This window comes from Stenella coeruleoalba (assembly GCF_951394435.1).
Source record: "Stenella coeruleoalba genome assembly, chromosome: 14".
In the NCBI taxonomy this organism is placed as follows: Eukaryota; Metazoa; Chordata; class Mammalia; order Artiodactyla; family Delphinidae; genus Stenella; species Stenella coeruleoalba.
Window position 1 is genome coordinate 19231456 of NC_137160.1, and position 26468 is coordinate 19257923.

General features: G+C 39.4%; 1 protein-coding gene across 22 annotated transcripts in view; it reads left to right on the top strand.

Annotated features, from left to right (window-relative positions):
* Nucleotides 1-26468, top strand: part of TCF4 (transcription factor 4) — a gene marked incomplete at its 5' end in the record, with an annotated part of 357231 nt that overhangs the window by 300068 nt on the left and 30695 nt on the right. For all 22 annotated transcript variants that reach the window (XM_079941979.1, XM_079941981.1, XM_079941978.1 and 19 more), the window contains 6 exons: nucleotides 982-1087; nucleotides 4707-4840; nucleotides 10713-10845; nucleotides 19990-20057; nucleotides 21172-21250; nucleotides 23820-23896. In XM_079941979.1, the coding sequence (XP_079798105.1) occupies nucleotides 982-1087; nucleotides 4707-4840; nucleotides 10713-10845; nucleotides 19990-20057; nucleotides 21172-21250; nucleotides 23820-23896 (597 nt within the window). The remainder of the gene's footprint in view (nucleotides 1-981; nucleotides 1088-4706; nucleotides 4841-10712; nucleotides 10846-19989; nucleotides 20058-21171; nucleotides 21251-23819; nucleotides 23897-26468) is intronic.

Below are 26468 nucleotides of genomic sequence, written 5' to 3' on the forward strand. Positions count from 1 at the left end.
GTGATCCGCCCGCTTCAAATTGGAGGCAGGAAGGTATCCATTTTCATCAAGAGGATGACAGCGTTTCAGTCTCTCCGACCATCTGGAGAGAGGAACTTTTGGAGCAAAAGGGAACGGGGATTAAAAAAAAAATTATATTTAGCAGAAAAGGCAAGGGGGAAACCCAGTGAAAGTTAAACCATACCTTATGAATTTATGCTTTTCTGCTGTGCTGTCTTCTTTAAAGCAAACATAAACAAGAAAATACACAAGCTATTTTTATAAAGGACCGGTTCCCCAAGTCTCCTGAGTATTAATAAACGAATGTAAGTAAATTAGGATTTTGGCAGTTTTTAAGTTTATTGAACATACAAAGATAATAAGAGCTATAAATGAGGGTTTTCCTCCCCCCTCCTGTGTACACACTGATTGTCGGGGGTCTGTGTAGATCTGGGCTTTTAATGGCCCTTTTCATGCATCTCTACGAAAAGCTAACACTATGGGAATTTAATATTCCAAGATCTGTGTGTCACTTTCTGAGATCTGGAGAGTGCATTCATTTTGTCTGTCTTTTTTTGTCTCTCTGTCTCTCTTTCCATTTTAATTGAAAGGTAGACAAAACGGGAGAAGCTTGAGGCAGGTGTTTCTCTTTTTACCTTTTACATGCTCATGGGCCATTTGTGTTTAAAAAAAAAAAAAGAATGCTTAGGCTCCCAGGACAACCCTATGGGTATTATATAATATATTTACAACCAGACCTAGTTCTCAATATTCTTGCCCATAACCGGAAAATATCACACCTGGTTTTCCATTCACACAAACCTACTCGGCCTTTTTTTGATTTTCTGTATTCGGAAAGGGGCAGTGTTTCCAGGGTTTGGTCGGATCTAGGATGGACGTGGTAGAAATTTTGCCTTTTGTGCCTGCTTCTTGTAAAGTCATGGACCTTGAGATGCTTTGGTCCAGGCAGCAAGCAAAACTAAACGGGCTCTTGTTCCCCAGGTTTATGCTCCGTCAGCCAGCACTGCCGACTACAATAGGGACTCGCCAGGCTACCCTTCCTCCAAACCAGCAGCCAGCACTTTCCCTAGCTCCTTCTTCATGCAAGGTAAGACACCACCTCTTCCGAGGGGAAATCCACGGGTCTTTTCATGTCATATGTGGGACAGAAGAGTGCTGATCCGTGACTCAAGAAATGGAATAGGAGGCAAGTGTAGAACACTGAAGGTCATGCTCTGTTTTAGGAATTGAATTCATTTAAAATAAATTAATTAAAACTTCACTAAGACTTATTTTTTAAGTGAAAGCCACTTGAGGGATCATGAGTTAAGATTAGACTGGTCTGCTTACTTAGAACAGATTCTTCTTGGGGAATGGTCTTCCACGACTGATCATTTCTGTGTCTTCACTTCCCGAGAAGAGTATGTTTATATGTTTAGAAGAGTGTGTATTTTAAGCATCCCGGATTTAGCCTCCTAGGAACAAATTACCCTCATATATACCTTTATATAAAAATGTTGGACACTTACAATCACTTTTCGGCCTTTTGGCTAAGATCAAGTTTAGTATCTGTTCTTATCAGTAAAAACGTTGGCCACTTATTAACTTATAGGTAAGAACAAGTGTCCCATTTGAAGATGAAGTGACCTATCTAAAGTCAGGAATATTATTTCATTACACAGCAAAAGCTCTATTCCAACATACGGATTGAGGGCCCAAGACCCAACTTTTTTCCCAGAAAAATATAGAAAATTACAGGTTCGTGGTAGATAAGGTATATTTAATCCATTTAATTGTCCAGTGTATTTAATTCAGTGCACATGGATGTGCGTTCCCCGAGCTTATAATCTCACCCCTGGTAATACAGCTCTTTCTGCTGCTTAGAAGAGACCAAGATGGTTGAAATGACAGCAGCTGCTTATGAGAGGAGACCGTCCAGAGGGTGCAGCTAAGGCTCCATTCCCTATACCCCTGGGACACTTATTGTCAAAATGTGATGCTCTTGTTTCCAGGTTAATACTCTGAAATTCAGATGTGGGATTCACCAAGAACCCCTGTATGCAGACTTCACTCTTTTTGCATTGGCAAAGTGCCATGGGATTTCCTTCTTCGTGCTCCTCCCGGAAGGACCATGCCATGGGAAGGGGAGCCACTTGGGGCAGCAAGTCCCAGGGAGGTGACTTGGCATCTCCCTTAGATTACAGTGGACATACCCAAACTCATTCTGTTTCAAAGGGGTTTGTTTCCTTTCGCTTCAGAGTGTTAGCTCTTTTGAGTTGTTAGTTCACATGTGAAATTCCATGGAAAAGCTATAAAATTGAATCGCATGGGTCCCTCGGGAATAGAGAGAATTGGTTCCACACGTAATGGAGCTCCTGTTGACCAGGGTCTTTTATCTTTGTGACCTGTCCCCGATGTCCCTTTCTCTCCAGGGGAACAGCAGGTATGTCACTTGGGTGTGTTCTGTGCCATGACAAAAGGTGTATCCCCTTCAGCTATAGGTAGCAGCCACTTGGGCACCAGCGCCTCTCTTTTATGACCAGTCAGAGAGAGTGTGCTACCACTACCGGTGCGTATAGAGATTGCCAGCTCAAGGACTCATCACTCAAAGCTGAATTTCATTGAGAAAATTGACAGAAGGATAGATTTCTTCTGTCTGCCTTCAGGAAGGTCACTTGCTTAAACCGTGCACACTGCAAGGAAAGATCAGGTTGAGTAAAGCAGTAGGCTCTTCTCCGTAGCAGACCACGCAAAACAAACTACGGGGAACGAATTTGCTTTTCTGCATATGAATACCCAAGAAGCAAAAGAAAAAATGTTTTTTGAGTTGACATTTATGATGAGCACAATTAATTTGCACACATCTAATTCTATTCTTTCAAACCCACATTATGCCAAGATCATGGGATGTGATAAATATTAATTTACTGTGAAAAGCATAATTTATGTAAAATGTGTATTTTTGTAAGTCTGCATTGAGTAGAGTGTCTGTGTTAACAAATCCTAAATGTATTTCCTTGTAGGGCATCATGTCAGAATGTTTCAGGAGACTCTTTTTCAATGATAGAGATTCTCAATTTATTTGCCATGCATGTCATCTCTTTGAAATGTCAGTGGTCTTAAACTTCATGTTTGAATTTAAGATGGCATCTGAACTTCCACAATCTCAGAGCTAAATCTGAAGTACATGAATAAGAACTTTTTAAAAAGTCCTATGTTTTTACGTTATGATCACAGAAACAGTACGTCGTGATCCCATTTCACATCAATGTCCTTCAGTAAGGGTCCACAGTGCCCTGAGAATTCAGGTCTTGAAGAAAATACAGTTTAGATGAAAGATATTCAGAGACTGTCAATAGCATATTTTATTTTATTTCTTTTTAGTAGCTTATTTTAAACCCACTATTGTGTGACCTCTTATTTTTAACTTTAGCTTCCACCTTCTCGTTAAAACTCTTTACTTGTCAAAATCACAGACATGATTTTGCTTTCATAGTTCTTAAGACATCTCTGGATTATTCCTTCCTGCCCTGAAACCATTCCAGTTTTCTGAATTCTAACTTCTGGGGTGAAAAACTCAGGGAAAAAAAGGCTTTATGAAATATAGTGTCAGATTTAACTTGCCTATACTGCCTACATTTTCAAAAGGCCTTTATTAAATAACGTGTAAGGTGAAAATACTCTTATTTTCAAGGGAGCAATGCCTGCCATACAATTAACACCTAGCTGATGGCCTTGTATATATCTGGCATTTAATGATTTTTGTTAAACTACTGAAGGAAAGAAAACTTGAACTGAGCAGTAACATAGATGCTCTGCTCCCTTAATTTGAGAAACCCAGACCAAACAATAGCAATCTAGTAGTAACTTCGAGGCCAGTAGGTCCAGAGAGTAAAAAAAAATCTGTAGGAATATTTTTAATATGGTGTTAATAAAAGATTAACTTGGTATTAAAAGATACTTCATATAATTTCCATATAATTTTAAACCTCTTTTTAACTCACAGTTTTATAAAATCCAGAGGCTCTCAAAATTGTCCTTACGGTAATATCTACCTTACGACATGTGTGTACCCTTTCAATTGCTACTGAAGGCTTACGATAGCTATTTAACTATATACCAAAATACAAACATTTAAAAGGAAGTCAAAAACTCAGAACTATATACATGAGGTTCCTCTTCCCTACATACCAGAATGTAATTCCAGCTTTAATTCCATCTACTCTGTGTGTCACAAAAATGAAATCCAATCTGAAATCAGAAATTTTTTTTTTCATTATTACTTATTTCTTTATATGCTCTCAAAACTTGTAAGCTTGCCAACCCTGTAATATCTCAAGTGTTTTATTTTCACCCCAAAATTTAGGAACAGTTTAATTTTTTAGTTGGTTTTCATAGAAAAAAAAAAAAAGGGAGACCTCTAAGAAATGTTTTCTTTAGCATTAGCTACCTTGCTGTCTTGACATAGTTCTATGTAGAAATATGTTCTGTTCTTTTACAGTTAAATTTTTACTAAGAACCCTTTAACTCTGTTAAATATTTATATTTGTTTGGCAATATAGAGCCACTTGGGAAAAAATAATGAGACTGTCTTCTGATATAATCAGCTCAGCAACACAAAGATGAATATACAACAGGCAGTCATTTTCCAGGATATGAAAACACCCTACTCTATAAGGCAAGGCTGAGTGCCTCAGAAAAGTCATGGTTTTCTTTGTCCTTTACAGATGGCCATCACAGCAGTGACCCTTGGAGCTCCTCCAGTGGGATGAATCAGCCTGGCTATGGAGGAATGTTGGGCAATTCTTCTCATATTCCACAGTCTAGCAGCTACTGCAGCCTGCATCCACATGAACGTTTGGTAAGGCAGACTCACTTGGTAATGGGGACAACACAGCTTGTTTATTAAATCTCACCCTGCCTTTGCATGCACGTACACGTGGTCTCTGTCGACGAATGTAAAACTGGCACGTACCCGTTATTCTTACAGTTGTATTGTTTCTGCAGTCAAAGACATAAACTCAATCAGACCACCTTCCTAAGCCATATTCTCTTTGTCGCTGTCCTTCTGTTTATTGCGTTTTGTTCTGTGCTTTCTTTATCACGGTGTCATCGTCCCTTGGTACATAAATACATATTGTATTTGAGTTGCAGAATTTTAGCTGTGGCGGCTCCTTGGGTTTTTTTTTTTTTGGTTTTTTTTGGTTTTTGGTTTGGGGTGGGGTTTTTTGCTATCTGTAGTACTGAAGGATATACTGCAGGGGGCAGAGTGATAGCCGGTGGACTTTGAAAGTAGGTGATAACACATCTCCCACGGGCATTTCCATTTCCCCTTGACCGGCTTCTGTAGCTGGTGACAGCTTTGAACTCTTGTACCACACCTGAAGGAAAGCGTTCATGTTTCCTATACACTCCCATCAGTAACAGCAACCATGGGGCTTCTGTTTAGATCAGATTCCCAATTTTCAGTATTTTAGCTATACTTCCATACCCTCCAATACTATACTCATCCATCCTAGTATGTGTCTTTATTCTGGAGGAAGTAACGCATCAGATGTTTTTCTAACCTCAAAACCTACCACAGCCCAGAACCCACTGATCTTAAGTCTATCACTAAATGGAGGAAAGAGTACTTCTAGATGAAGGTTTGGGATGCAGATAATATGGGACCAAGTATCTTGCGCAGTAAAATGGCTTTAAAAAAGGTATGAACCTCTAATCTTCAAAATGCAAAAGAGTATGAAAAATCCAGTTAGTGGGACTTATATTACTACTCTCCATCTTGCGATGTGCTCCTTTTTCTTCTAATACCCAGATTTATGTTTCTTTCTCTGTTCTAATATAGGAGATAGTACTTTCTGGATTTCTGTGGTCTTTATTCTCTTTTGCTCGGCCACCAGAGATATTGAAAAGGTGACATATCCTATTCTGATGACTGAAAGCATCCCAGAGGTTAAGATTTCCGATATCCTTTCAAGTATCAATTTAGTTAGTCCTAGTGACAGAGACACTGGGAGGTCAGTTAGCTTATCCTCAAATGAGAGATAAATGATGGAGATGGAATTGACCTTTTTTTAATCATCTCTCAAGTTTGAATGTGGAAATCACAAACTATCTTAAATTTCAGCACATTTTCAATAAATAGCAGATGATTTACTTTCAAATTTCTTCTTCTCCCACCTCCTACTTAGAGTCATTAGCATGAAAGTTTAAAGAAATAGCACTTATTATTATACTAGAATTTCTTCTTGGCTAACATTTTTATTTCGCCATCATCATTTTGCACTTCTCTAAAGAACCCATGATCAAAATTGTATGTGTCCTGTAGGCAAGGAAAGTTTTGATTACAAATAAAAGACTTCTGCACTGTACTATATGTTGGAATTTCATTTGACGTTTACTTTTCTTCGCTCCTGTATTTCTTTCTTCCTTTATCATGATCTAGAACTTCGACTTAGGTGGTTTGATTTTTATCCCAATCGAGTTCACTGCATGGGGGAAGCATGTTGAAAATGCGCTCAAATGCACAGAAAATGTAATTTTAAAAAGGAAACCAGCTACACCCTTTTAGAAAAGTTTGCTGAACCAAAACAATATTATCAACCAGGAGGAAAGATCATTTTGAAGGAGTAACCCAATAGGTTGTATCAGGTGCTATATTTGTAATGTCATTTATCCATCTCAAAACAGTTTTCATTCTTAACATGATCGTTTAGCAGATCTTAGAGATGAGGGGTTTTGTTTTTCAGAAGGGCAAATGAATTAGGTCTCTGGTAATGTATCCTGATGAATTTTCTCACTGATAGGGAAACTATTGAATGATTATATCTAGTAATCATTGTGATTTCAGTAACTATTCAAAATTCTCTTGCTGAAGTGACTTCTAAAAATCTGAGAGTGATTGAGAATCATTTGAGTATACAGTAGGTGGTTAGTTACCTTTCATTTCAAAGTAATGGTAGTTCCTTAAAATTTTCATCTGGAGGGCTTCCCTGGTGGCTCAGTGGTTGAGAGTCCGCCTGCCGATGCAGGGGACACGGGTTCGTGCCCTGCTCCGGGAGAATCCCACGTGCCGCGGAGCGGCTGGGCCCGTGGGCCATGGCCGCTGGGCCTGCGCATCCGGAGCCTGTGTTCCGCAACGGGAGAGGCCACAACAGTGAGAGGCCCGCGTACCGCAAAAAAAAAAAAAAAAAAATTTCATCTGGAGCTTTTGCCCAATTCTATACTGAACAAAGGAATAGTTTGAGAAAAAGAAGAAAGCTTTCCTTGGATTACTTTGGGTGTAATTTGGCCAAATTAGTATGTCTCTGAAGGTAGCACATTTTAGAAACATTATTGCCTTTATCACTTTATACTGTGTTATAATAGAACATGTAATCACAAAGCTTAAAATCCACATATATCAGTAGCAACTGTCAAGTCACCCATTTTGATTCTTTAAATCCCCTGAACAGTTTCAGCCTCTACAACAATCCCACAGCTAATCACTGCTATGTCACACATACACATGCAAACTCACTCAGAAGAATGGAGTTTGTGGTTAAGCTTTGGGATGAGCTGTTGTAGAAGGCTTAAGTTTGGAATGACTTGGCAGAGTTCTTTTCAAAAATAGGATAGAGTCCCTGCAGTCTGGCATGGGTTAGGCATGGTCTTTGTACCACAGAGCGAAATAGTCCTGGGAGTCTGGAATTTTAATATAAAGGAAGTGCTGTTGTCTTTCATTGTTTGTAACATAAAGTCTTACTCCAGTGACTCTCACTGGGAGCAATTTTGCCCTACAGGGAATGTTTGGTGATCTCTGGAGACATTTTGGGATGTTACAACTCAGAGGGGCGTGGTGCATATAGGTGCTGCCGGAATCTAGCGTACAGAGACCAGGGATTCGGGAAACATACTACAATGCGTGGGAGGAACCCCCCTACACCCACACCCAACCCCTGCCAAGCAAAGAATGATCAGGCACAAAAGATGAACAGTGCCAAGATTGTGCAACCCTGCTCTAGCCCAGAGTTTGACTACTTTATTCTTAGTATGTGCTAACAACTATATTTTCTTCTTTGTGAATTATCGACCCATAGGTTGATAAAAACATCACTCATGGAAACATTTTCAACACTTACTCTGTCAGTAGACTCCAAATACACTATAATTGGGTATCATAAGTAAAAATAAATAAACAAATAGTGGGCATGTAAAACCAAACACTTTGTCATACTTCCCCTTTCCTTTGCCTTTGTGGCAAGCAGGGTGGACAGTATTAATAGCTGAAGTAAGAAAGACTAAGGGGAGTGCTTATAGTTGATCCCTAAATACTCTTCAAGAGACATTATTCACATATCACTAATATTTTCTGTGGTGTTTTTATTACGTCTTTGAGTGACAGTAGTTGTCAAAATCCTTTTCTTTGTGAAATAGTCTAGTTATAAATCTCATTAACTTCTTTCAGCATCTAATTTTCTGTGAGTCTCTAAAAATTACTGATTTACATGGATTGCATTGGTTTCCCCATTAAAATCTGTGGGGAAGAACTTTTCTCTTTATTCTCTGAACTCAGTAGTAACCCTTTGTCAAATCCTGAATTACTGCCCATTTTACACCAAGTTGAAAGGGTCTAAAAGTTCTCACTGATGCAGTAATCTTTTTCCTGTCTCATCCTGTCATTATTGTAGGTATTTAACTATTTTTCAAAATGCTTTTTCCTCTGTTTTGATTTTTGCAAGCTTGGGACTGATTTATAAGGTTTCTCTATGCTTCAGAAACTCAGCATGGAATAGGACTGGGTAGAAGTGAAATCAAAGCATCTTTTTTACTTTTCTTTTTCCATAGTCTGTTTCTTTTTTCTACATTATTATAGTCTTTAGCTCTCAAGCAGAAATAGCTCTTCTAAGTTTGGTCTTCCATGGCTTATCCAGTTTTTTAGGTCAGTCGTACTATGGAATGGGCCCACTCTATCATTCTTTGGAGAAAATTTCGTGGACTACTTGGGGTATTCTGTAAGTGCCAAGTAGAAATGAGTTTAACAGGTGGCCTAAGGAATTTTTGGTCAAGCAAAGATGTCCATGAAATTTTAAAGTTTGAAAGGCATTCTTGGGAACTTGGAATGGTTTAAGGGCATCATCCCAACTTTCTCACTGAAGTTGTCCTTTCCGTTGGACTGTTTGGAGTGTGCAGAGGTAATATTTTTAAAGGCATTTGCCACGTCATTGGCAAACTGACTCCAAAATGTAGATTCATTTTCTAACCTGTTTAGTTGTCTCTCAGATAAGTAGCATTTCAGTCCACTATTTATTAAACACGAGCTGGTAACCTGTTGTTCTTTGTTCATAGGATGAGTGTGTTTAGCACTCAGCCACAAGTTGTGGGATGCGGAGCTATGAGCTCTGTCCCTCCCCTTGAAGAGTTTACAGTTTCGGTGGAAATGCTCTTGAAAGAGAAAGCATGGAAAAGCAACATTTAATTAAGTGTTTAATGGCGCAGTGCAGAATGTAAACGCATTAGGGATTCAAAGAGACGAGATTATGAAAGAGTTGGAAGTAGTAAGGGACCCTCAAGGAAGAGATAGAACCCAAGATGGGCCTCACGAAATAACTAGGGGATCCCAAGACACAGTGTGTCCACGCTTTAATCACCCCTGACTTTCAGCATCATATTCAATCTCTTAATTTCAGCAGAATCTCCAATAATGATATAATAAAGATGCATAGCCCATTAATATACTACATAGAAAGAAAAAGTATTATATTTTAACTTACATACTTTTCCTTCACATGTCTGTAATCCATTCAAATGCCTATGAGAATAACTTTTTAAGCTACTTTCTTGTCATGAAAAAGAAAATAGCTCTATTTTTGTAAATGACCATGGTTTTGTAAATAACCACGTTTCTGTTAGTGATCTGCTGATGGTACAGCACTTACAGGCACTGTGAGATGCCCCAAGAAAGGCAGCTTATTTGGACAACTAGTATGATGGTCGAACCCAAAGCTAAGCCTTAAAGTAAATGATTCTGTAAAAGACGATGTTCTTTCTTCATAGTCAACTCTATGGCATATTGCTAAGCGAGAGGACCTATAAAGAAAGAAGTAAAATAAGTCATTCTCCGTTCGTTTGTTCCAGTGTAATTCAACACGGTCATTGATGTCAGGCTTTATGTGTTAATGCTTTACAGAGATATCGAATCATTACTGCTTTTTAAATTTTTCATTTACCATTTTGTTCTTGCTGGCGTTCAGAAAGATGATCCAGTTTGTCAGGAAGAAGATTTGAGACTGGTTATTCTTGGTCCGTTTGTATTCAGAAGGTCAGGATGAAGTGGAATGTAAACGCTGTGGGTCATGGTGGTGTTTTATTCATTATATTATGGAATCTTTCTTACTTGATCAATAAGCCATACAGAAAAAGAATAGTGGTGGTGGTCTCTTATGTTGCTGAAGTCCTAGACACGCCTTTAAGCAGTAATTTTTATATTTAGAGATCGTGATCATTTCTCAAGGTCCAGCATTGCCATTATATTCCCCTAGATTTGATGCAAACCCAAACCAACTATGTCTTTGTATTTTATTATTTGAAAAATGAAAGCTGTCAGAGCTAAGCAAGATGTATTCTTGGATATTTTGAAATTCCGAGGGCTGTCTCCATTGCAAAGCGAAGAGTTCTGAAAGAAGTGTTGGAAAACTAATCCACCAGATGTTTTGTGATTAAACATGGCCTCCTTTTTCTGCTTCTTGCCACAGAGCTATCCATCACACTCCTCAGCAGACATCAATTCCAGTCTTCCTCCGATGTCCACTTTCCACCGTAGTGGTACAAACCATTACAGCACCTCGTCTTGTACACCTCCTGCCAACGGAACAGACAGTATAATGGGTGAGTCTTGGAAACGCCAGTTCTGTTGCCGACAACCAGTGTCAGGGTTTAATAATCGAGGACCCCTCCCCACCCCATCACTGAACAGTAATCAAGCAGTGGATTTTTATCACATAACCAAAATGAACAGACAGATGAACCAAACACAAATTGTCATTGGCTTGACTGTAATCACTTTTTTTGTCCCAAGAAAATGAAATTTGGCCACTTTCTCCATTGTGAGTGATTAGATCGAATAAAGGTTTAAATAGACCAAAACTACCTTGCTTCTCACAGTCTCAAACAGCTAACAAAGTGAACTTCAGTAAGACGAACCATTGAAGATTAGTAAGATAGAAGGCATAATAGCTCTAAGTAGGAGTTATTTATCGCTTCTCTAGTTCCAGTCACTGTGCAAAGCTTTTAACCGTAACACAGCGCTGTCTTCTGAAAACTAGCTCGTGTGACATTTATAGATTGTTATTAATAACTAGATAGCTTCACCTTATGGAGACTGTGGCATCGTTGACGAAGTGTTTGCTGACTTATGGGAGACGAAGTGTTTGCTGACTTATGGGAGAGGAGATGTGGGGGGGGGACGAAGAGGGGACGAAGTGTTTGCTGACTTATGGGAGAGGAGATGCCTGGGCATCAGTGGGCCAGGAGTTAGTTGCTGCTTTTTCGCAGCAAATTCACTGATAAGTTACAACCCAAGCAGAGTGCCTCTATCGAATGAGCTGAGCCATCATCTTCTCAATTTTCGTGATGCCCATTATGGTCCTCTCCCTAGGACGGATGGTTAGCCCACCAACACTCTTCTCTTGAGGGAAGAGCCAGGCAGGGCATGCAGCTGCCCCTGGAGGAAGAGTCCGGGTTAGCGGTGAGGCAGCCACCAGCTTCTGATTCTGCCTTTGACAACCCTGTCATTCAGATGAGCGGCACAGCCTGACGCTTCAGGGTCTTATTAAAACCTCAGACTTCCCTTGGTCGCCACCTCCTCTGGCTGTAGCTCAAACCCACCCCTAGCTCGGCCTTATGATCACTTCTAGTGGGTCCAGTTCGTGACGAGAACACTAACTGTACATTTTATAGAGAAGAATGTATGACAGAAGAATACTGCTGTTTAGTCTCCTCAGCTCTTCGCAGTTTTTTTTTGTTTTTTGTTTTTTTCATTTTCTTTAGATAGTCTCTGGAACTTCGGGAAGTGGCATGAATCACTTATGAGGGGGAGAGTTTTTGATGAACGAGAAGAGATGTGTTTTGAAATGTTGCAAATAGAATTCTGCCTAAATAATACACTCCCTGCTTACTCAATAATATACTTCACACTTGAGATGAGCCAGCTAGCAGCCCTTCCCTTCGCCGCCATGTCGCACTAAGAGGCGAATTTAGGGAAGAGTTTCCATTTTTGTAACTTTCATAACAAAGCCTCTACCAATGCGTTGCATCAGTTTGACCTTGGAGAGCTACGGGCAGAGGTCGAGTGGGGAAGTTTTGTTAGCTATCAATGCAGTTTTGGCAGATCCGAAAAACAAGAAGAAAGAAAGAAGTGCAGAACTGAAAGAGTGAGAAAAGCATATTTCACTTCAATGTGGTTTGACAAATGGAAAACCCCTTTCTGCAGTCATGAGGTCTAGTTATAAAGAAGGATGACCGGTCATTCCTCCTCTTACAAGGCACATTTCCTGTCTACTTATGGTTTGAGTAATTTTCTTTTTTTAGGAAGGTACAAAGGTAGAGCAAAAGCTTGAGTTGAGGAAAGTAGACCTAGGCACCATTTGAAAAGAAGTTTATATTGACTGATTTGCCAAACAGTCTTTTTTTTTTTTTTGGCTGCATTGGGTCTTCGTTGCTGCACGCAGGCTTTCTCTAGTTGCGGTGAGCCAGGGCTACTCTTCGTTGTGGTGCGCGGGCTTCTCGTTGCAGTGGCTTCTCTTGTTGCAGAGCACGAGCTCCAGGCGTGCAGACTTCAGTAGTTGTGGCACACGGGCTCAGTAGTTGTGGCTCGTGGACTCTAGAGCGCAGGCTTAGTAGTTGTGGCGCATGGGCTTAGTTGCTCTGTGGCATGTGGGATCTTCCCGGACCAGGGCTCGAACCCATGTCCCCTGCATTAGCAGGTGGATTCTAAACCAGTGCGCCACGAAGGAAGTCAGGACTTGGGGAGAAAGAGATATTATGAGATGGTGTGATTATCCTCCACGAGCTGTGGTCAGCAGAGCCACGACAAGTCTCAGTGGGAATGGAATTTGCTTTATTTAAGCTGATTGGCTCATTACTGGCTTGTAGATGAACAGGAATATCTACTCTCCTTCATTTGGTCTGGGCGGTTAGGGCAATAATAGGTGACTTCTACATACTAATGGGCTCAGCTACATCCTAAAGATGGACTTAACTTTTTATCCAGACCAAAGGGCCCTGTTTAAGTGGAGCGGGGTCTAGACAATAATAAAGGAGCTATAATTTTCAAAGGGAAAAGTGTGCGATTTGGGAACCCAGAAAATGCTTTTTAGGAACAACTTTATTGCATAAATTACTCCATCATCATGGGTGTACTTGTCAAAATCACTAGCAGCCTGTGAGAAAGCTTCAGAATCATTTCGGGACATAAGTAGACATGGTAATTCAGCTTTCTGGAGGAACAGATCTTTATTAATTTGCATACATACAATTATTACTTTAGGGTTACTTTAGGGGAGAACATTCTAGAGTGTTCATCCCTAAAATAATACATCCTCAAATTCCTTAAGTTAAAATACAGAGGAGAATTTAAGTATGATAGTAAACCTTAATATTGCACGGGGTCCGAGTCGCTCCTGGTTCTTTGCACTTTATTATTTTTTTCTTTGCACTTTAATTCTCCTAGGCTTTAGTTCGATTTTCACAGTGTGGTAGAAGCCAGGGATGGCAGTATGTCTGTGTAACAAGAAGAGAAGATTTCTCTTCTGATGTTAGTGATACTTCCCTAACAAACAGTATGGATTAATAGGATACATCTGTAGACTTTTGAAAATATTTGGCATATACTCACTCATTCTGAAATGCAGGAAATAAAGAAATATTACATTGCCTGTATCTCAAAGAACAAACAGAACTAATTAAATAATTGGTAAATAGGGAACACATAGCCTGACACATGTTTGAGATTACACACATGATTCTGTAGAAAATGACTGTAAGCAATACTAATGCCGTAAGAATGGGGTTCAAGCACTAACACATGGACATCACATTTTTCAAGTTTTCTTGGTGAAAAGTTGCAAGGCAACGCAGTCTTTTCATAAATGGCGTTGATGTCTTAGGAAGTGGCTTTTTCAGTTCAGAGGAAGATCATTGCTCCATCTCTCAGTTTCATGTTATACCGTGTCTTCCTGGCAGTCAATGATTGTCCTCAACCAGTGACAGGACAACAAACTGCATGTGGAGTGAGATGTAAACTCCAGAATCATCAGAGGGTAACCTCTCTGGAAACATGCTCCTTTGCCTCCGGCTCTGTCCTCTGCATCTGAAAGATGGAAGATGCTCACTGAGGTTCAGGATGGCTGTGTTTGACTTGGAGGGATAGCCGTTGTTTCTTGTTTTGTTTTCTTTTGCCCTTTAACGCCCAATATCATTTTTTGAGAAATGCTTGGAAGGACAAAGCTGACTCAGATTTTATTAACGACAGGATTTCTTTTTTTCTTTTTGCGGTACGCGGGCCTCTCACTGTTGCGGCCTCTCCCGTTGCGGAGCACAGGCTCCGGACGCGCAGGCTCAGCGGCCATGGCTCAAGGGCCCAGCCGCTCCGCGGCATGTGGGATGTTCCCGGACCGGGGCAGGAACCCGTATCCCCTGCATCGGCAGGCGGACGCTCAACCACTGCGCCACCAGGGAAGCCCATCGACAGGATTTTTTTAAAATGACACATTCATCCATGGATTTTTGAAAGAATCGTACAGTAAAATATTTCACATGTGGCATGTAGACCACTACTTTTCTGCGAAGCCTTGCCAGCAAACTCCGGAGGTTGCATTAGGCATGTCTGACTTAGAAGGGTCTGTTTAGCACCCTGAAATTACATGAATATAGTGCATGGAACACACCGTGGATTCTTAGTCGTTCACCTGATGTGGCAGCCAGTTAAGGATAGAAGCTAAGTCTGAGGGCTTCAAGAGTTACCACCATCAGAGCCTTTCAACTTGATTCCTAAAACTCTTTCAATGTAATGCTGCTCAGTGTACTTTAGAATCACTACAGTCCAATAATGCCTCTGCATGTGAGCATGCATACAGAGGAGGAAATGTACTTAGTTATTAGATACCAACTCTAGAGGAGAGAGATGTCTAGAAGATGGTAGTCATATACATGGTACATGTAGGTACGTACTGTCTGCATATTTCCTTCCTACCTGCCTTATCCAATAGCCCTTCCTATTCAAAAGGGTTGAGAGACCCACCTCAATCCCCTGAGACTAACACAATCCCCTTAGACTACCCAAGGACAAGAGCGCTTCAGTTACCCACTGGGAGATACCACTTGTATACATTCAGAGGGTGTGAGTGCTTGTGGTTTGGGGCTACACACCCTCCCTTCTTCTCAGAGGGAATTGGGCATAGAGCTAGCATAATGGTTATAATAACTGTTATTGTTTTATTAGTCTTTAACCGGCCTGCTTTTCTAAAGCATGGTATTTGCCATGTTTTTCAACCTCAAACCAAACAGTGTTGAAGGAACAGACTTCCAAGATTGATTGAATGCAACATATGCTAAAGATTACCCTGGAATATCTATCTGGTTCATGGATTAATCTGGCTTCCAACTTTCACTTCTAATGACATGTTTGTATGACACGATGCGTTTTAGTATGTGGCTTTTCTAGTAGAAACATTATGTCCGTTTCCCCTTGAGGACTTGGTTTCACAGTAATTTTATTATGAGAGTAGTCACATAAGATTCACTTCGTCTTTTACAAGAATCTTGAGCCTTCAAATACAGTTGGGTGATGAACAGGCACAGAGCCTAAGAGTAATAGGAATTTTATCCAGCAGTGTCGTGGCATCTTAGTTACAAAGACCACCAACAGAGAACAATAAACCGGTTTGATTTAAGTCTTCTCATCCATTTCCTGCGCATGGTCAGGGGGCCCAGCTTCCCCCCTGAATTCCTAGGAATCCCTCCTGCTAAAAATGAGTACGTCGTAGCCTAGATGTAAGTTTTTATTCTAAAATTGTAGGTCGTAGGAAGGCTGGAAATGCTCCTTCTTTTGTTATCTTTGTAGAGAATCTCATGACATTGTTAGGCTGCTTCTACTAGTTTAATAACATGAGGGTCACTTGGACACAGTTCAGAAAAACTTAAGTTTTTAAAACCATCATCTTCTTTCAGACAAAGGCACTATGAATTGCACCTCTTCATCCCTTTATATCTTCAGGATGTGCCCAGCCTGGGATTCTGGGTGTGCAGTAAAGGGGTAACACATCTTCCAAATTCTGGTTCACAACAGTCAATCCCCAGACACCACTCATCCTGATGTTTGGATTAGGGTATGTCTAATGGAAATTGTCATTTTCCCCAAAGTGGAGTTTGAGACCGAGGGTGGTCCCACCTGTAGCTGAAAAGACTAAACCCTTCTTTTTGCTCCATCTTCTGGCAAGCAATAGCACCTGTGTTCAAGCCATCTGAATAATGCTTGGGTGGCTGGCAGTGTCAAATCCTCCTACAAAATTACAGTTCCTCTTAATAACTTCTCATCTTCCATTCATATTTATGTTACAGCTCTACTTAGAGATTTGATTTTTTTTTTTTTTTTTTCTCTTGAGCTAGAGAAACTGGTAAGAGCTAAAATAACATGAGAAATCCATCCAGTCTTTACCAAGCAGGGCGGCAATAGTTTTTCTCTTTATTTCTGTTATCTGGGCATTTTGGTAATCTCTGATAATATCAGTTGACAGAAACTCAGGCCTGGAATAGTAATCAAGTCCTGTTACGTTAAAGGTGGGAAAGTGGATTTGATGAGCACACATTTAATGAGGAGTGTAGTTTGCTAAACATGACCCGTTTCTTCAGTATAGAAGAAATTTTGCTATTTGAGAATTAAATATATATTCACTTTCTGATTATTCATGCCCTTTCACATAACAGGCACACAACTACAAAGAAATCTTCAGGAGAAGGACCCATGTAGCTGAACATGTTTAGGGACTCTTGAAAATGTGTCTTCTCCAGTGTTTCCTGGAACAGAACAAAAGGCATTCCAAGTGAAAGGGCAAACTGGTCCCAATAAACTGCTTTGAAATTTAAGCCCTGGGGGTGGTTCTCCAGCTGTTGCAAGGTAGAATGGCTGGCTGTATGTTAAAAAATAGTCTGCTCTTATCAGTGGCTTCCATGAACAGCCTTTGTAGTTTTCTGAAACATTTTCATGACAACATAATGTAAGGCGCTAAATCCTGTCTTTCTATTATACTTCCTGAGTTCTAACACCTCCCTGTATAAAACAGGCACTAATAGAAAGTTTAGTTAGAAAGGCGTAGTATGAAAAGGTCGTAAGGATTGTATCTTATCTCTTCTAAAGTATGATTTTTATGCCCTATATAATTTATTTTTGAATTAGGCATATTCTTTTTTTTTTTTTAACAGTAGGTCCTTGTTGCTTATCTATTTTAAATATAGCAGGGTGTACATGTCAATCCCATACTCCCAATCTAAAAAGAAAAAGATGCAAATGAACTTATTTACAAAACAGAAACAGACTCACAGATTTAGACAATGAATTTATGGTTACCAGAGAGGAAAGGGTGGGAGGAAGGGATAAATTGAGAGTATACTTTATTTTTTAAATGTCTCTAAAATATTTTTGTTGGTTTTTAATTCTTTCTGTTTGGTTTCATGAAAGTATATTTTAAAACACTTATTATTCTCATTTTAAAGCTGTTCAAAGAATTAATCTTTTGAAAGCTACTACAGCAGCAAATTTTATCCATCAGTATAACAATATCTTATCCTATTTGAGTTTAGTTTCTTTGTTAGGTAATGTAATTTTTTTCTATTGTGGCTCTGAATTTTCATTTCATGAAGATCTGTTTTCTAGTCAAGCAGATATCACAAATTATTTTGACTGATAAATCTAATTTTAAGTATATATGATAATATTGCTTCTGGGGGGGAAGAAAAACAAATATATACGTATAATTGCCCCCAAATACCATGGTAATACATGCTAAAAAGTGTTAGTGCTCTTTGTGTTTTCAAAATCTTTATTATTTTCTCTTTAGAATTGTCTTAAGTTTTAAAAGAACTCCTTGATGCAGAAATTTTTATTTTCACACCAGATATAATTTCAGTTATCTCTTATATTAAGTATTTTTAGCACTCTTGATCTCTGAGTTCCTTCCACTAGCTGAATTGTATGATGTCAGACCCTCATTTCAAAGAACTTTCTTATACATAAATTCCTTAGTACTAGCAACTAATATATTTTTATTATTATGAATTTGTGATAAGAATAAGAATAGGTTTGTTTTGTCAGAAGGTGATTGTGTTCTTTTTATCACATACTAGTCTTCTTTCAGTTTTAGTAATTAACAAATGAATGTGGGTGTGAGTTTTGTTAACCAAATAAAGCACACATCAAAAGATTATCGAACTATCATACCTAACATATAAATATGTAAAAATAACAAGCATAATTTAACTATGCTAAGCAGAGGTCAGGATAAGCTAGAGACGAAGATAATTTGACCACTTGCCATCTGATCCCGCGACTGTATTTTACAGATCTGGAAGCTGAAGATGTCACATTTGCCAGAAGGGTTGCTTTCTTGGGTTGAGGATAGGGCTGGGAATTTTTCTTAAGTTTTAAATGTGTAATGAAGTATTGCTTGGGTTAATCAGTTGATTTAAGATTTCCTTTTCTTATTTCACAAAATAGTGAGAAACATCTTCTCCTGGAGCTTAATAGGTTTTATTTAAATATTATATCTATTTGCTTATGCTGAGGCCTTAATAAATGTAAAAGAAGGACACCACTGGCTATACCATTTTATAAAGGCAAATTGCTTCCAAAAGACACTTGTTAGATAGAGCTGGCTTCGAATTATATACCAGAACCTATATCCCTTTATTAACAGTACAGTCATCCTTCAGTATCCTTCCAGCGGATTGGTTCCAGGACCGCCCAACAGATACCAAAACCTGAGGACGCTGAAGTCCCTTTATAAAAGGGCGCAGTATATGCATATAACCCTGCACATCCTCTCATATACGTTAAGTCATCTCTAGATTATTTATAATACCTAATACAATATAAATGCTATGTAAATAGTTGCCACTAACAACAAATTCGAGTTTTGCTTTTTGGAACTGTATGGAATTTTTTTTTTTTTCTGAAGATTTTTGATCCGAGGTTAGTTAAATCCTTGGATGCCGAATCTGTGGATACAGAAGGCTGACTGTACTCTTTGTTCATCTATTTTGTAGGTAGAAACACCAGTGTTTAAGATAATAGAGATTGCTTCTTCATCATGTGGACTTACTTTATCTCCAGAATTTGAGACAACATTGACTTTTAGTAGCTAAGGGTTCAAATTCTTTAAATGTGAACACAGACTTAAAATATGTGGAGAATATATGTTACTTAAAATATTAAAAATATTTTCCCTCCTAGGAAGGCAGGCCTGTTATAGATTTTTTTGTTTTATTTTGTTTATTATGGAACTCTGAGAGGAGTATCTCATTTTGCTGTATAGCCAAAAAAAAAGGTTTTTTTAAATTTGAAAGCAGATGTAAATCATTCATGAAGATAATTTAGTTTACTATATAAAATATAAAGAAAAGGCAAATTCTGAGGATTTCAGGGACCTGAAAGTACTGCACACTTTTTAGCAATGACCATCATATGCTCACCTGCTACTGTTCACTACCGACCACTCATATACAACCAGGGGGAATGTAATAGCAACTAAAACACTTTATCTTTAAACCAGGGTGTCAGGTTTGTATTTTATCTGTAAAAAAATGTAACATGAATATATTTGACATCTACCTCAGCAAACAAATTAATGCTAATTAAAGATTAATGTGTCGTAATTAGCATTAAAAATGCAATTAAATTGTGAGTAAATGGACCAGGAATAGAAAATCATTTGGCGTCTCACTGCCTGGTTTTTCATATTCTGCCTTTTGTTTTTGCAGCAAATAGAGGAAGCGGAGCAGCAGGCAGCTCCCAGACTGGAGATGCTCTGGGGAAAGCACTTGCTTCGGTGAGGAAATATTGACTTTGGACTTCATATGTACCATGGCAGAAGGGTGAACTTTAATCAGAAGTGGACATTTAGAATTTTAGAAAATGGATGGCAAATAGCTTTGATTTTTGGAAAGGCTAGCTTCCTTGCATAATGATCATTGGAAAACTTGAGGAGAGAACTGAAGATTCCAGCGGATGGCTGGTCTTCCATCTTGCCTCCTCTGCTTCCCGGTACTCGATCGTGGATTGGTGGATATTCTCAGGGCCTTTAAGAGGATAGATTTTCTATCTTGATGTCTTATTTTCTTCTGAAGTCGTTTGGGTACTCCCTGACTGACTGACTTTGCCAAGGGGTAATTCCAAAACACTTTGCAAAAGGCATTTCAGAAAAATGACCATAACTGAGACCCAGGAGAAATTGTCACATAATTGGCACTCAGCTTCTCCGCTTTGCCCGCCCACTGCCTAGAGGCTAGAATCCAGCATTCCTTGCATGTTCACTAGTGACAGATGGTACCCTTCCTTGTCTGAAGGAGTGTACCTGGTACGGTCTTCAAAAGCTGAATGTGATCATTTGTAAACGTAAGTGGAGACTTGCTCTAACGTTTTGTCTCTTCAGTTGGTTTTTCCTTACCAATGGGGGCAGAGATGAGTTTGACTTATATTAGCATTGTGACCTAAGGAAAAGTTTTTCTTCAGTCTGCGCATTCTTATGCCTTGGAATCACATGCCTTAAACATAATGCAGAAGGGGTTGGACAAAAATCTTAGAGATGATGCTGTCCAACCGCCTGTTGTATGGAGGAGGGAAAGGGAGGTTTGGAGTATCTGTGTAGGTTGATGGCCACACAGCCATGGGAGGACATGGGAGGAAATGGACAAGAACTAAAGTCGGCTGACCCCGGTCTGGTTCTTTTACCACTATCTCATACCACCTCAATAGCTCTTCTATTGAAAAATCAATTAAGTTTTTCATTTTAGAATATTGGTACTACAGTTGATCGTTGAATGCATTGTGTACCTTGGAATTCGTAAATGAATTGCATTGACACTTTGTAGTTTAAAATTGTTGAATATTTATTCCCAATGAATGAGGGTTTGTTTGTTTTTTTTTCTCCCCACTGTTTTAAGATCTATTCTCCAGATCACACTAACAACAGCTTTTCATCAAACCCTTCAACTCCTGTTGGCTCTCCCCCGTCTCTGTCAGGTACAGTACCATAAATCCACTGCATCCGAGTGTCAGTTTATGGAATGGTTTCCCCCTTACACTTCCTGTGCTACTAGGTGGAAACTCACTCCCTCCAAAAGCTCAAACCAGAGCATTTCTGGACAGACAAATAGGAAGAGGTGGGAGAGACAGACTGCCCTACGATGGTGAAGTCATTTACATCCAAAACTTTTCTTAAAAATTACATGTTTTTAGAAATACAGGCATGTGGGAAACTTCCTTCTTAAACTTATCTTGGCTCTGTAGAAGATACTGCACAGAATAATATACTCCAAGAAAACATCTCAATGAGAAAACCCAGTTCACATCGTCATGAATAGGAATATAGATTATGTAGTCATCAAATATAGACTGTTCAAAAGGATCATTTCCCACAGAAATTTTAGACTTTTCAGGTTCCCTCTTTAAAGTCCTTGTTACTGTAATGTTTGAAGAAAACTATAATTGTGTAAATAAATTGTGATGTAGCTGTGGAGTAAAAGGGGATGTTTTGCCATTTAATAGAACAAATTAACATGACCTGTGGCTTCAAATAATAACATTATAAGTTGTTAAATTGTGTTAGTAAAGCATTGCGCTTTTCGGAGCTCCATTTTAAAGGCGCATTGCCTTTCCAGTATAAATGCTTCCAGAAAGGCCTTGTCTGGTACATGTCTCTTCTCTTGGGAAAGAGGACAGGTGGCTTCTTAAAAACAAACAAAACAAAAAAAAACCACGAAATCACATCTGTACCTGATTGAAACCTGACCTTACTGTAATTTAGACTGGAGTCACTTGCCTGAATGCCGCCACCTCCATCTCTCTATTATTCCCTGCATGCAGCACTCACATGGCCCCTCATAACGTGGGTTCCCTGGTAAAGAGTGGGAGGTTTCAGATGGCCACAAAGCTTTCAGAGTGGCTTAGGTGAGACTTCATATCAGCCTTTTCCAAGCCTCCATTGACACCAGGGGGTCACAGAATAGAGAGGGAAATAGCTTGGACCTTTTAGTTCATATCTCCAGAGAGCTAATGTTGAAACCGGGAAGAGCCAGAGATGACATAGAAGATAATGGAGCAGCAAGGAAATACTCCCCATGACAGAAAAGTCAGGTTCAGAATTGTTGTACACTTCCGGCTCAGTACCATATTGTTAGGCTCTGGAAAATGATCACAGGTGTCAATGTCCTGAGCCAGAGAAGGCTTGAGACAACACGGAGCCCAGTGAGGCCAGGGGTGAGGGAGTCTGGACAGGGAGAACTCCCAAGTTCCCCATTTCAAACAAAGCAGCTCGGATTTCATCCATTTTGTAATTTGGAAAAAAGAATATTCTAGAACCTAATAACGTTTGAGAACAGCTGTTTGAGTTGAATGCTCTGATTTACAGATGGACATACGAAGGCCCAGAAAGAGTATGGGATGTGCTGAGGATCCATCAGTAGCAATATCAGAGCTCAGGCTGGAATCCAGGGCTCACCACTCTGTCACTCCACTTCCAGGTTAAGGATGGGAGGGGAAAGTTACAGGGAACAAATCATTCCAGAAAACGCCACAAATCCCCCAAACCGAGGAGCATGCTTTATGTGGAAGACACTGAAACAAGGCCACTTTTGGGGTGCTGGTAATCCATCCTGGAAGAGCACATGTTAGGAAGAAAGAACTTTATGAAGATATAAATATGGGGATAGACTGCTATTTTCACACCAATCGCTCTGTCCAGATTCTGTCACTAAAAGTAATTGAACGAAATATTCTATTTTTATTTAGCATAAAAATACACACACATGCACACCCAGAAATGGCAGGAAGAATGGATTTTTAAAGTGCTAACAGTGTCGGAGCAGGAGATTTCTGTGAGATCATAGATTTTTTTCCCCTTTCTTGAATTTTTTTTATTTTCTAAGTTTTCTACATGGAGTATGTATTATTTTAAATTTAAAAGTGGTTTTTATTTTGAAAGTGGTAGGTTAGACATGTTATATTTGTTATAGCAGGAATCTTTCTTTAAGTATAGTGAATCATTAAAAACGTGTTTTCTTGGGAAGAAATTACTTAATGTTGTTATATTGAGTGTTTAAAGTTCTGGTTTAGTGGATCGCTGCCAGCTAATCTTATTTCCTTGAAAAGTTTCTGAAGGCTTATCCTTTCTTAAAGATCATTTAAAAAACAAGTAGCAGAGCTGCTTTTCATTGGTGAGAGAATTTTGGTTTAACAAACTGGCTTTGCATGAGGGTGTAATGAAAGCCCCTCTTTGCACTCTTAAAAGTACCTTGACTGTGTATGATAGTTTTCTATCAAAGGGACATTTCTCTAGCTAAAATTCAGAATCACTGAAGTGTTCCCTTTTAGGAGGAAGCCTGAGAGAATTCTGAGTCCACGTACAGTCTACATGTTTTACATTTAAAATGTTTTCCTCGCCCCCAAATTCTTGTATGGGAAGTTTACGTGTATTTCCCTGTTGTCCAAGTAGAAATCAATATTGCTAATTTTTACAAGAACTGTTTAAAATGTTGGTAAGATTATTTTTAAGATTATACGGATCTCATTGTAATTCCCATTTTCATATCAGCAGGCACAGCTGTTTGGTCTAGAAATGGAGGACAGGCTTCATCATCTCCTAATTATGAAGGACCCTTACACTCTTTGGTAAGTTTCATCTGCACATCTTCACTCTGGCCTTTCTTTTTTTTTTAAGATTATTTTTGATGTGGACCATTTTTAAAGTCTTCATTGAATTTGTTACAATATTGCTTCTGTTTTACGTTTTGGTTTTTTGGCCACAAGGCATGTGGGATCTTAGCTCCCCGGCCAGGGATTGAACCCACACCCCCTTCATTGGAAGGTGTAGTCTTAACCACTGGACCGCCAGGGAAGTCCCCACTCTGACCATTCTCAGGCCATGTGTCTCCTTTACCATTGAGTTCACTCTCCAAGGTTCTTATTTTCACGTCAGGTAAGCCCACGCGTTTGGTTACAGCCAGAGTTATTAGACGGTGCTTGTTCCTGTTTATAGATTGTAACCCAGATACTACTACAGTGGAAGCCTCAGGGCTCTAAATATCTAGAACCAGGTAAGAGATTGAGAATCTTGGAAGGATCATGGCCTCCTCCCCTTGAGAGGAAGATGTGCATCAATGATTAGATGCCTCTCCTGACATGAGAGTGCCGGAGTTCCAGCTGTGCTGTGGAGCTGGAACACTTGGAGAGTCTACATCTCTGTGCTTTACTTTCCAGAATAACGGGTTTATAGGTGTGTTCCTCTTGACCTCTGAATAAGAAGCCTACTGCTTATTTCCTCATTCACTTTGATTCTCGCGGAAATCTAGTAATTTCATTAAATCTCTCTTGTAGGGAATAGCTGAAAATTTTCCCTTGGTGTAATTAATATTATAAATAATCACATGATGATTCAGTGTTTGACCCTCAGCTCTAGGTGGAAGGGGCTGGAAACATGCATGAAGCAACACTGCTCTGTGCACTGTCTGGTCTGTATATGAGTCAGATGGGGAGGGGTAGCAGCAAGGAGCTGTTCTTCAAGGTTGAGTTTCCCTTTTTCTCTGCATATTTTGAGATGGAACATGGAAGTAGGCATAGATCTATGTATCTATCTATCTATCTTTATGTTGTCTTGTCAGCCGTTCAGGGTTTCCTTTCTTCCTTTTGGCTAACAACTTAAGGAAAATCTAAAAATGCAGATACAAAGGTGGATTTCCCCTTCACTGTGCTTTTCCATGCTGTCGTGTGTAAATCGGCCACCTCCACATTTTAGCCAATAAGGTGACCACAGATTGAGACAGTGTAAGCACTGCCTACATAAGCCCCATGAATCTACAGGCCATCGTTCTTTTAAGTATTTCCTTCCATTAGTCAGTCTCTGGGACCCATCGATCAAAACTGGTTTTTTCCAGCTCTAGAGCTGTAAAGACTAGGTTTATAGTTGTGAACGGCAGCTTTAATTCTCTTTGAATTCTGAACACTCAAGAGGGGATTCCCAAGCAGAAACTGCTCTCCACCCAAAAGCTGTGAGCCGGAAAGGATGATAGGCACGTGTATTATTTCTTTTCGTGCTCACGCTTACACTTGGAAGCGTATATCATCATTCCTATTTTTATAAATTAAGAAGTATAGACTCAAAGAAGTTTAGTCACTTTTCCAAGGTCACATAAGCAGCAGAGCTAGGAGTTTAAAGGAGGCCCCTTAACACCAAAGCCCACCAAATCAGAAGGCTCTGTACCCTAGACTGACTGTATTAGACACACGTTCTTTCTGTTAGTAGGGAATAATTAGAAATTGTTTTTCTCAGGCGGGAGAGCTGGTGTATCTGTTTGCACAGCCCGTTGGAAATCAAAGTGGATTGTAGCATGATCCGGTACAAAGAGGCACTAGATTTGAAGACTTAGATCGTAACCCTGACTTTACCATTTCCTGGCGGTGTGACATTGAATGATTAATTCACTTAATTTCTTTGAGCCTCATTTGCACATCTATAAGGAAGGGATAATAATGTCTTCGCTGCTTGCTTACACATGTAGAGTGAGGATCCAGTGAGACGGTGTATTTTAAAGTGCACCCTGGAGATGTTTGTTTGATATCATTATGGATCACACTGAAAAAAATGAATACACATCTCCATGTCCAATTTCTTCACCAAAAACCATCCATATAGGCTGTATCCAGTTGTGGAAAACTAGGATCCTAATGGCTGGGGTGAAAAAAAGATCAGCTGGTTTTTCATTTTATAAGGTAGTGAATTCTCTACTATAGTAAGGGCTTTGAAATCAATTAGAAGCTCCTGGTGAACAATTCATTCAAGTCTTTATGATTCTTCAGTCTTGAAATCTCCTACCACTTTGGTTGACAGAATTTTTGCGATGTTTTTCTTTAACCGTTTTGAGGCTCCAGTTCCCTTTACACACACACACACTCACACACACACACAAGCTGGTGATGGTAGCTAGAAAGCAAGAAACACAGTAAAAATTGTTAGTACTTGATAAGAAATTACAGTCTGTACGCATTTACCTGTCCCTGACTTGATACATAACACTATATCATATGGCACAGAGGAAACCCAGGAGATATGCCCTTAAGAAGATAATTTAATTGGGAAACTATAATTAGGTCACCTTTCCATTGTTAACTTTTTGAAATCTTTAACAATTGCCTGCCAGAACGTTCCTTAAACTCAATAAATGTTTTTTCTTTTCTGAAGTAAATC